We start from the raw sequence: 12,180 nt of genomic DNA on the forward strand, positions 1-12,180 counted from the left end.
CGATGTACAATTCCAATACCCTGGGTTGTTCTGAACAGAATGAGCCTATGTTTGTCTTTTACAGTGGCGTTGCGTGGGTAAAACCGCTGGGGAAGCCGAGACAGAAAATAATAAAAGCCTTATTACAACCTATGTGTTGTGATAACTGTGTTGTTTACTCTACAACCTGTTGGTTCATATGCCTTGACACCGTGATATATTTGACACCGTGATATATTTCACACCGTGATATATTTCACACCGTGATATATATGCCTAACGCTGAGACAATAAGAAGACACAGTTTGTTTCATCACAAAACCGGAGAGCAACCTCTGTCCGGTGAAGTCCACAAAGCATATTGCATGTAACAAACAGTTACATGATCTACAGCATGGTGAAGCAAGCTAAAGTTTCAGACATTTTTTTGGACCACATAGAGTTACCGCAGGAGCTCCCCTATTCCAGCACCATTTCAACTTCAACATTTCAACATCATCAAATCACCTCTGCTTAGTCTAATACAGGGACAACTAAAAGATAACAGAAACAATGTAGTCCAATACACAAATACACAAACTCACGTGCACTCACTCTGACAAACGTGCACAACACACACACACACAGAGAAATCAGAACCATGGACAGCCATATCATATTTAGCTTACGTAAGCTAAATATGATATGGCTGTCCATGGTTCTGATTTCTGTGTGTGTGTGTGTGTGTGTGTGTGTGTGTGTGTGTGTGTGTGTGTGTGGGTGTGTGTGTTGTGCACGTTTGTCAGAGTGAGTGCACGTGAGTTTGTGTATTTGGGACCGGAGTAGCTGGGGGGTAGAAAAAGTAGAAAAACCACTCACCCTACAGGTAGAGAAATGGTTACTTGGTTAAAATGTTAACTAACTAACTTCCTTTCATGGGCAATGATGAGCAAGCGAGTTAACAGCCTACTACATCTAGTTACATATTGAACTTTCATCCTCTTAGTCCAGGGCCACAATGTGTATTAATTAATGGTTGAATCAGAATAGCCTTTATAATCACTGGCCAGTATGGAGAAGGAAGTAAAAACCACAAGTCCAAATCTCCATCAAAGGGAAGCCAAATGCTCGCTGGCTTCCTTTGCATTTAATGCTACGGGCGGAAACAATGTCATACTCTTTATGACCAGACAGCATCAGACAGATGGCCTACACATACAGAGACAGAGGGGCGCTGTTTTGCTCTCTCTGATGTTTTCTCCAGTGAGATACATTCAGCCTCTAGAGAATTGAAGGAAAATTATGAAACAAAGAGAGACAAAAACTAAATTATGTTTATCTTATTTCTTCTCAATTTCTTGGCATCCATGTATACGCGCCACTGCAAAATGATGATCAATTTCCCTGAATTGCATTGTGAAAGCCTAACACTGTAATATCCTATTTTATAACTTAGCTAGTCACGTTAGTAATAGTACAGGCTTTCAAATGATGTCCACCTGACCCAGAATGTGATTTATAATGGACCGTTTTTGGATTGCGTAAACAACAACAGTAATTGTGTGATGGCGGGGATGCAGGGTTGTGCATCTTGACTTGCTACACCACCACTTAATATGGAAACTGCTTGGCATCCGACCGCAAGGCGCCACAGAGAGTAGTGTGTACGGCCCAGTACATTACTAGAGCCGAGCTTCCTGCCATCCAGGACTTCTATACCAGGCAGTGTTAGAGGAAGGCGCTAAAAATGGCCAAAGACTCCAGTCACCCAAGTCATAGACTGCCCTCTCTGCTACCGCACAGCAAGAGGTACCGATGCACCAAATCTGGAACCAATAGGACGCTGAACAGCTTCTACCCCCAAGCCATAAGACTGATAAATAGTTAGTTAAAAACACTCCAGGCCGGGCCTCCTGAGTGGCTCGCTCTCTCTCTCTCTTTCTCTCTCAGCTACTTTAAAGCGTGCCCACAGATACCTAGCTCATCCCTCTGCTCGCTCAACCCTTCACTCACAAGATGTTCCCCTTAGAGCAGCAGAGACCGGCAAAACCACACACACACCTCGAACACGGCCAGTGCGTAGGGGTGTCCCAGTCTCTCTGAGGAGGACAGGTGTGTCCTGCGATGAGCCCCGTTCAAGTCCACACTGGAGATCAGGTGCAGCTTGGAGTCTACCCAGTAAAGACGCCTGTTGGCTACGTCTGATACACACACACACACACACACACACACACACACACACGCACAGGCATTAGATGATCACTTGGCGGCAGACAGGCATACAGTAAATAATGTATCTACTCTGGCTCTGAAACACTGCTCACTGAAATATTTAGTCAAACAATCAATTGGGGTTATACAAGAAGTTGACAGTTGCAAACTCCTGGAGATGAGTTCACTATGTAACAAATGTAACTATATTCCCTATGTAAACTACATTCACTATGTAACAAATGTAACTATATTCACTATGTAACTATATTCATATGTAACAATGTAACTATATTCACTATGTAACTATATTCACTATGTACAAATGTAACTATATTCACTATGTAACAAATGTAACTATATTCCCTATGTAACTATATTCCCTATGTACTATAATTCCCTATGTAACTATATTCCTTATGTAACAAATGTAACTATGTAACTAAACTAGTGAGAAAGGAAACTGTGGAAAAGCACTTCAACAAATGGAATGTATCATCATCATCATCATCATTAAAAGGTTTACAAGGCGCTCAGCTATAGATGAACATATGGTTTCAAGTCTGGCTTGAAGAACCAATCTGTTATTGTTAAAAACAAAGGATTGACCAGGGTATATGCAAGGAGCTCAACTAATAACGGGCAATTCCTGTGTGTGTGTGTGTGTGTGTGTGTGTGTGTATGTGTGTGTGTGTGTGTGTGGTGTGTGTGTGTGTGTGTGTTGTTGTGTTGTGTGTGTGTGTGTGTGTGTGTGTGTGTGTGTGGTGTGTGTGTGTGTGTGTGTGGATTTGTGTGTGTGTGTGTATGGTGTGTGTAATCTTACCCAGGGTGATGCCGTTGGGCCACTCGATGTTATCTGACACCAAGACCTGTCGGTCCACCCCATTCATCCCAGCCTTCTCAATCTTGGCCCGGGTGCCCCAGTCAGTCCAGTACATGAACCTGAGGAGGAGAAGAACAGTTGTCCTCCTCTCCTCTGTAGTGCCGTTTGGTAGAGCATGGCACTTCTAACGCCAGGGTAGTGGGGTTCGATTCCCGGGACCACCCATACGTAAAATATACGCACGCATGACTAAGTCGCTTTGGATAAAAGCGTCTGCTAAATGGTATATAGTATTCTATTCTATTAGAAGGAAGACAGGAAAACCAATATGATACTACTGTATATATGTTGACGTGGATGAACATACTAGATATTACCAAACATGTGTACACATTTACATATGTGTCCAACTCTCATTCATCACAACTGATGTTGCTGACGTAATATCAAAACATAACACAAGTACGGTGTCTGGTTGAGGTCAATCTGTACCTGAAACACTCTGTAGCACACTGAACATTATATATATTACTGGTGGAAGTGCACCCCGAGGAGGAGCACTTGGTTTTCGACTTGCGGCGTTGTCTTTTCATCGTTGGCCCTTTGATTTCCGAGGTGTTTTGCACCAACACAACCGAAAACCAACCCCCCTTCCCCCCCACCCACACTTACCCATGCTGTGGATCCAGTGCTATGGCTCTGGGCTCGCTGAGCTCCGTGTCCACCAGGACCCTCCTCTTGAGGCCGTCGTAGGCCGAGGCCACCGACACGGTCTTGTGGCCCGAGTCGGTCCAGTAGAGGTTGTGTTGGACCCAGTCCAGAGCCAGGCCCTCGGGGGAGAGGAGAGAGCCAGAGTCCACCAGGGTCACCTGCTGGGACGGGTCGCCCGCCTCTGGGATCAGAGCACTGGAGAGGAACATGTGAGCATGGTAATAGATAGGGGTGTCAAAGACACACAACGTCTCGCGCCAGCTACCTCGAAAGTCAGGACCAGGATTCAACGCAGATAGACAACCTGTGCAATGAGATATCATTTTAAAAGGTGATTTATGCTTGAGCTGATCTCCGTAGCTTTTAAGTAAACGTCGGGAAAATTGCTTTTAAAAGAGAGTCACTTCTGGCTGGACATGGCTTTATGCTAGCTGCTCCTGTAGACTTCCGCCATTGCAACGTTATGACTTCAGAAACTACATTCAACTTCCTTCAAACTGCACGCCGAGACATACAAATGGTATCCATTAGTTCATCTGACTCTGTGCAAGTACAAAAAATTGCTTAGTTGCCAAAATGTCAAACTATCCCTTCAACGGAGTTCATTTCACGGTCAGTGTCTGTAGGTGAAACACTCTGTCCAGAATAGCAGCTGTCCACATAGGGAGCTGTCTTCCATCTAATGACCAGGGCGGTGAGGAGTGGTAGAGGACAGGGTGTCACTCACACTTCTGAATAGGGTGTCCTGTGAGACCTGTTCTCTCTTTTATAATGAGGACACTGTTCCAATTAGAACAGCCCACCGGGGGGTAAGAGACGCCAGGTAGAGGTAAGAGAGGTCTGACAGAAACCCTGAAGAAGACAGCTTGCTGTCGAAAGGTTGGCTAATTATTATAAAATGTACTGCTGTGGCGGCAATCTTCTTTTTCTTACAAAGAGAAAAGAGGTACCAGTACTGAATCATGTGACTTCATTAAATATATCCAAAAGTAGTAATACATAATAGTTCAAGTCAGGGTCAAGTAGGGTTGCAAAATTCCGTAAACTTTCACCATGTTCCCAGGTTTTTCAGAAATTCCAGTAGGAGGATTCCCGGAATCACAAGGGGAAAATAACGTTACCTGTAGATGTTACGGTGGAAGCGGTCGCACCAGAACAGGCGGTTATTGGCCACATCTATGTCCAGCGCCACAGCATTCTTCTGGGTGGCCAGCACCTGGCGGTAGTCCCTCTTCACCGGGTCTACACGACGGATCTCCTGGCGGTTGGTGAACAGCAGGTAGGGAGACTTCCCTGGAAAGAGGAGAGGTCGACTTATTTCACCCATAATGCACTAACTGTAAGTCGCTCTGGATAACAGCATCTGCTAAATGACTCAAATGGAAATGGAAAATGTTCATTCAGCGGACAAGTAAACAATCTGACACAGTTGGGATTCAAACAAATATTTACAGGACTGATGTGGCCTTGCATCTAATAAACATGTCCACAACGCAGACATCTTTTAGTACACACTGAAAGCAATTTCAAAAAGGTGAGTCAGCCATATAGTGGTTGACAGCTTCAACACACCATACCTGAGAGAAATCGCATTTCAGAAACTCCTGTCCGCTACCATTGAATTTCAGCCTACGATTCTACATGACATAATATGCAACTAAACTTAGCTGATCACAGTTCTCCCCTAAAACCACGAGGAAGACGGACATGATCTCTCACTAAAACATTCCAAACTGCTGAATAGTGTCAGTATCGATCAGTCTGTCCACGGGTTATTAACCTTCCGCACCTCATTATCTAACACAAGATATAGATCAGTAACAACAGCATTACACACACACACACACACACACACACACCTGTCTCTTATACACATCTAGATGTGTATAAGAGACAGCACACACACACACACACACACACACACACACACACACACACACACACACACACACACACACACACACACACACACACACACATCCACTTAGCCCACAGAGCTCATTGACTCATAACACGGTCATGACTCAATACAGAGACACAAAGACAAACCGATACGGTCGTTCCCGCCGAGGCTAAACAACCTTGAACGAAGTGAAGCCAGCCAGATCATTGACTTTGAACGGGGAAGCGTTCAGTCAGAAGCTGTATCCCAGTATCTGGTGGTTCCCAGGGAGCTATAAGGATATGGATCCGTTCAACTGCTATTTCAACTGGAGCTCTAGAGTAGGGTGAAGCTGCTTTAAGTGCTGATCTAAGGTCAGTTTGTGTTTTTACTCCTAATGATTAAGTGATTAAATTAGGAAAGGAGAATCTGATCCCAGATCAGGGAAACTGATGTCTTTGTTTCTGTCTATATCGCAACTGAACGTTTCAGCCACTACGGATCTTAGCTTTAAGGTAAGGGAAGCTGATCCTAGATCTGTGCCTACAGCTATATTATATCTGGAGCCTAGATAGGTGTCTTTCTGGAAGGTTTTCCCATCTCCACAGAGGACCTCTGGAGCTCTGTTAGAGTGACCACCGGATTTTTGCTCAATTTTGAGTCTCATATCAAAGGGTCCGAAAACTTACTGTATGTAAATAAGGTATTTCTGTTTTTTATTTGTAATACTTTTGCAAACATTTCTAAAAACCTGTTTTTGCTTTGTCATTATGGGGTATAGTGTGTAGATTGATGAGATATTTTTTTATTGAATCCATTTTAGAATAAGGCTGTAACGTAACAAAATGTGGAAAAAGTCAAGAGGTCTGAATACTTTCTGAATGAACTGATATGATATGCAGGCGCAGACACGCACGCACACACACACGGAAACATCCTCAAAAACCTCTAAAGGAGTGGATACAGATACTGGTACCTCATTTTCCATTAGACCATTTTTCTAACTAGCTTTAGCGACAAACTGATTCAGACTGTGAACATGTCATTCTAATTATGCTTCATACCCTCCAGGCTCAAAAGGTGTGTCACAGCAGCTTAGCTCATTACAACTAATTATTTCAAAAAGCGAGACGTGAGTCCCTCTTCAAATATTTCCAGAATAAAAAAAAATGTAAACACTGCCGAGAGGGACATTTCTCAAATTCCCCGTCTTCTCCGAAAAATAAGCCCCAAAAACTTGGAGAGAGAGGATTTTTTTGTCGTTGTTTACACCCTTAAGCAGAATGGACCTAATTGGCAGGAGAGTGATAGTCACACTTTAGAGGCTCATTGACTAAAGAAACAGTGGTGTTTGTGTGTGTTCGTTGTGTGTGTGTGTGTCTGTCTTTGTGTGTGTGTGTCTGTCTTTGTGGCTTGTGAGAGGAGCTATTTGAGGACGGGCTCGTTGTAATTGCTGGAATAGAATAAATGTGGTTTCCATATGTTTGACGTGTTTGATACCGTTCCACTAATCCATTCCAGTCATTACAATGAATCTGTCCTCCTATAGCTCCTCCCACCAGCCTCCACTTGGTGTGTGTGTGTCTCGTGTGTGTGTAGTGTGGTGTGTGTGTGTTGTGTGTGTGTGTGTGTGTGTGTGTGTGTGGTGTTTGTGTGTGTGTGTGGTGTGTGTGTGTGTTGTGGTGTTTGTGGTGTGTTGAGTGAGGAGAGAATCAGTAGTCAGACTGTTAGGTGTGTTAGATGCAGTACCAACCAAGACACATAAACCACAGTCTTGGAGGAGGAACAACGGAAGTACTCCTTTGTTTCCCTTTCTCCTTCCCTCCACCAACCACCAACCAACCAAACAACCAACCAACAACCAACACCAACCAATCAACCAACCAACCAACCAACCACCTACTAACTAACTAACTAACTAACTAAACTAACTAATCAACCAACCAACCAACCAACCCAACCAACCAACCAACGCAACCACCTACTAACAAACTAACTAACTAACTAACTAATCAACCAACCAACCAACCAACCAACCAACAAACCAACCAAACCACACCGTAACACTCAACTAACTAACCTAACTAACTAACATAATAACTAAGACAATCACAACCAACTCAACCACCTTACTACTAATCAACCAACCAATCCAATCTCGACCTTACCCTCTCCTACTATAAGGCAACTAACTACCTAACTAATAAACTAAGAGACTAACTACTAACTAAGTAACTAACTAACTCTAATCAACTCAACAACCAAAGCAACCAGACCACCCTACTTAACTACTATCATAACTAACTATAACTAACTAACTAACTAACTAATCAATGCCTCAGGCCAACCACTACTTACGAACCTAACCCTAAAATAACTAAACTATATCGAACCAACAACCACCTACTAATGCTACACTACCTAGGCTTAACCAACTAAACCAGACCAACCAAACCAAACAACCAACCAACCAACCCACCAACCAACCAACCAACCACAAAACCCACACCAACCCCTCCCTACCCCCCTCCCTCCCTCCTCACACATTCTGCTTTACAGGTCTTTGGTGACAGGTCCATCTACAATAGGCGGACTTGGTGAAGACATTCACACGAGTCCCCTTGAAGTTTATGACATGTCAGTGTGCAGAATCTGGCTTCTTGCAGGCGTTGGGGTTCTCACACCTCATCAATGTCTGAGGACGGACGGGAGGGGGGGTGGGGTCATCAATGCACAACTGAAACTAATACCCTACACGTGGGGGGGGTAACCCAATCCACACACTGAACTAAATACACCTCAGGGGGGCGCGGGCGGGGTTATCAACCCACAACTGGACTAATAACACTCCCAAGTGGGGGGGGCGGGGGGGGGGGGTTATCAAAATTCACACTGATACTAAATACCTCAGGGGCAGGCGAGGGCGTCAATCACAACTGGGCCTTAATAACCTCAGTGGGGGGAGGGGGGTTTATCAATCACTCTGAACTAAATACTCAGTGGGGGGGGGGGGGGGCGGGGGGGGGGTTATCAAACCCACACTGCGACTAATACCTCAGTGGGGGGGGGGGGGGGTTATCAAGTTACACACTGGACTAATACGCTCACGCGGGGGCGAGCGAGGGGGTTATCAAACACTAGAACTAATAGAGGGCGATTCAATACAGTGGAGCTAAACTGAGGGGAGGGGGGGGGCGGGTATGCAATCACACACCCTGAACTAATACCTCTGAGTGGTGGGGGTAGCACCTGGTACCGGGGGGGGGAGGGTGGGGTTATCAATCAACACTGGGAACTAGAGATACCTCATGGGACGCGGGGGGGGGGGCGTGTACTCAAATCACACTGGACTAATACCTCAGTGGGGGGGGGGGGGGGTTCTCAAATCACACTGGCCACTCAATACCTCAGTGGGCCGGGGTTATCAACTCGTTTCTATAACCCTAAATGTAATGAACAATGGGCCGTTATGTAAATGTACATCTTGGTGTGTGTGTGTGTGTGTGCGCACGGGAGGCGATAAAGGAACTTTGTCAACTTGGACAAGCGCGCTCCCTCTCCTTGGTAAAAATAAAATATAGTGGCTTAAAGCTGCAATTCATAATACGCTAGTGTGTGTAGAGAACAAGAACACTATGACAAGCACGCTATCTGGTGTGAGACTCTCCCCACGTTTCTCCTCAGCAAATAGCAGTACGTGTACGTTTGAAGACGAACACAAGCAGAACATCAAACACTCAAAGGACGGTCATTATGCAGGCTAGGATATAGACACACCACATATACCTCCCTTTACTTGATCATGTAGGTGCACACACACACACACCATCATCACATATACCATCTACAACACCCTAACTATACCTGACTATGTAGCTAGTCGCACACACACACCACACTGACAACAATATCACCTACTATAATCCAGCTGATGCAGGTATAGTATGTACAATAGTAGACACCTCTACTATGTGTGTGGATATGCTCTCGTGTGTTTATACTGTTATCTTACTCATCAACATAGCACCAATACTGTATAACCCTGTAACTTATTTACTACTCGTGTGTGCGTAGATGTGTATACTAGTCACTAACTTAGCTGCTCGCTGTGTGTATACAGTGTAACCTACTTAACGTGTGTGGTGTGTGCTGGGTTAACGGAGTTCCATACCAACACTACCTTCTCTCGCTTCATCAGAACGCGTCCTTGCATGTGCAAAGTACAGTGTAAGACACACACCACAGTACAGTAACATGTGTAGACACACACACGAAGTTACAGTGTAGACACACACACACCACACACACACACACACACACAGTACAGGCTAGACACACACACAGTCAGTGGTAGACACACACACAGAGAAGATACATTTACTCTCTCACACAACAATACATACATACCCATACATACATACCCATCACAAACAACTACAACCAACGACCCACACACCACACACACACACACACACACACACACAATACACACATACACACATACATACATACAATACATACATACATAAACATACATTAATACATACATACATAACAGCGCCAAGGTGTGTAGGCAACGTCAAGCACTGACAGGACCGTTCTGATTGAGCCCAAGATAGTAGGCTGGTGTGGTTCGGTCGATACGTTAAAGAACACGTACACACACACACACACACAGTAGAGGTTTAGTACAGTATTTACACACACACCGAAATAGTAACAAGTAATAACACAACCACACAGAAATGATAAGAGAAATATAAATCTAATAGTTTCGCTTGACGTTGTGCCCACACACCTTGGCGCTGTTGTATGTTATGTTGTATGTATGTATTGTATGTATGTAAATGTAGTGTATGTATGTATGTGTGTATGTGTGTAGTTGTGTGTGTGTGTGAGAGTGGTGTGTGGTGTGGTGTATGGTATGTATGCTATGTATTATGTATGTATGTATATGTATGTATGTGTGGAGGAGAGTATAATACTACTTTCTCTGTGTGTGTGTCTTACACTTGTACTTGTGTGTGTCTAGCCGTTTACTGTGGTGTGTGTGTGTGTGTGTGTGTAGTGTGTGTCTACACTGTACTTGTGGTGTGTGTCTTACACTGTACTGTGTGTGTGCTACACTGACTGTGTGGTGTTAGCCTGTACTGTACTAGATATTGTGTGTGTGTGGTGTGTTGTGTGAGAGAAATAGTATAGTGTACTACTTCTCTGGTGTGTGTGTGTTGTTGTGTGTGTGTGTGTGTGTCTGAGAATAGTACTGTGTGTGTGTGTGGTGATTGCTGTGTGTGTGTGTGTGTTGTGTGTGGTGTGTTGTGTCGTGTCTACGCCTGTACTGTGTGTGTGAATGTCTAGCCGTACATTGTACTGTGTGTGTGTGTCTACACTGTCTGTGTGTGTGTGGGTGTGGGTGTGTACATGTGTGTGTGTGTGGTGTGTGTCTACACTGTACTGTGATGTGTGTCTAGCCTGTACTGGTGTGCTGTGTGTGTGTGTGTGTCTACATTGTACTGTGTGTGTGTCTAGCCTGTGTGTGTTCTCAATATTCACCTCCACACGTCCTCTTGTCCAGTAGCTTGTACCCGGTGGGACACTGGCACTCGTAGCCTATTGGTCGATCCTGGCAGATGTGAGAACAGCCGCCGTTGTTGAGTGAGCACTCATTGAGCCCTGGGAGACAGAGAGGTCAGAGGTCAGAGATAGTGACTAGGAGAGGTCTTTTAGCAGCTGGGTCGTGCTCATTCGGCACGAAATGGAAGAAAACGGACTGAAACAAGGAGGGACTACCTAGACTTGTCCAATAAGAAATTCCCATTTTCAATTTTCCGAAGCAAAATGTTTTAAAACGTATTTCCGTTGCGTGTCCACATGAACACGACCATAATATTAACTGACAGAGGGGCCCAATTCCATTTCTAATTTTCTGTTCAGTCCATCACCCCACTTGCTCAGTTCCATTCCATGGAATCCCAGTCCTGAGTGAGTCAACATTCAGAGGCTTCTCACCAGCTCGGATTCTCCACAATACTAGGCTTTCTCCTCTCCTCTTCGCTATCACCCTATCAAATAACTGTCACTCAATTCCCCTCACATGTTTGTCACCGTTTTGAAGTGGGACTGAGCTAGTGAAGGAAGCGAGTGAATGAAAAAGGAGAAAGTGAATTTAGATTGAACACACTGAAGATATATTCCCACTTCCTTGAAATGATCAACAAACAGAGAATCAATGGAGGTTGAAAAATGCTTTCCACCAATCACGATAGATTAGTGAATAACAACCTACTGCAAGGGCTGAAAGAAGGATACATCACAATCAGAATCGATTAGAGTATTCCAGTAAGCCAGTATTCACCTACAGTAGTCTGTGTGAGCGTGTGGGTGATCATTTTCACAGGGGATTTGGGAGGTGACCTCTAAATGATGGCTCTCTATACATGAGAACTGGTTTGAAAAGCTGTTACACTCAAGTACCCTCGAGGGGCTTTCCTGACACACACACACACTTTCTTCCCCCTTTTTTCCTCTCTCTATCCCTCTTTTGTCCCTCCCTCTTCACTCCTCCACGCCCCATCCCCCTCTCCCTCCACGCCCC

At 44.6% G+C, this 12,180-nt stretch overlaps 1 protein-coding gene across 1 annotated transcript in view; it reads right to left on the bottom strand.

The window, feature by feature from the left end:
• The window catches only part of LOC111979085 (low-density lipoprotein receptor-related protein 8-like), a 182,407-nt gene that overhangs the window by 23,525 nt on the left and 146,702 nt on the right, over positions 1–12,180 (bottom strand). The window contains exons 6-10 of the mRNA XM_070449044.1: positions 11,139–11,258; positions 4,825–4,996; positions 3,665–3,898; positions 2,993–3,111; positions 2,020–2,159 (exon numbers count right to left, since the gene is read on the bottom strand). Of these exons, the coding sequence (XP_070305145.1) occupies positions 2,020–2,159; positions 2,993–3,111; positions 3,665–3,898; positions 4,825–4,996; positions 11,139–11,258 (785 nt within the window). The remainder of the gene's footprint in view (positions 1–2,019; positions 2,160–2,992; positions 3,112–3,664; positions 3,899–4,824; positions 4,997–11,138; positions 11,259–12,180) is intronic.

This window comes from Salvelinus sp. IW2-2015, linkage group LG19 (assembly GCF_002910315.2).
Source record: "Salvelinus sp. IW2-2015 linkage group LG19, ASM291031v2, whole genome shotgun sequence".
Taxonomy (NCBI): Eukaryota; Metazoa; Chordata; class Actinopteri; order Salmoniformes; family Salmonidae; genus Salvelinus; species Salvelinus sp. IW2-2015.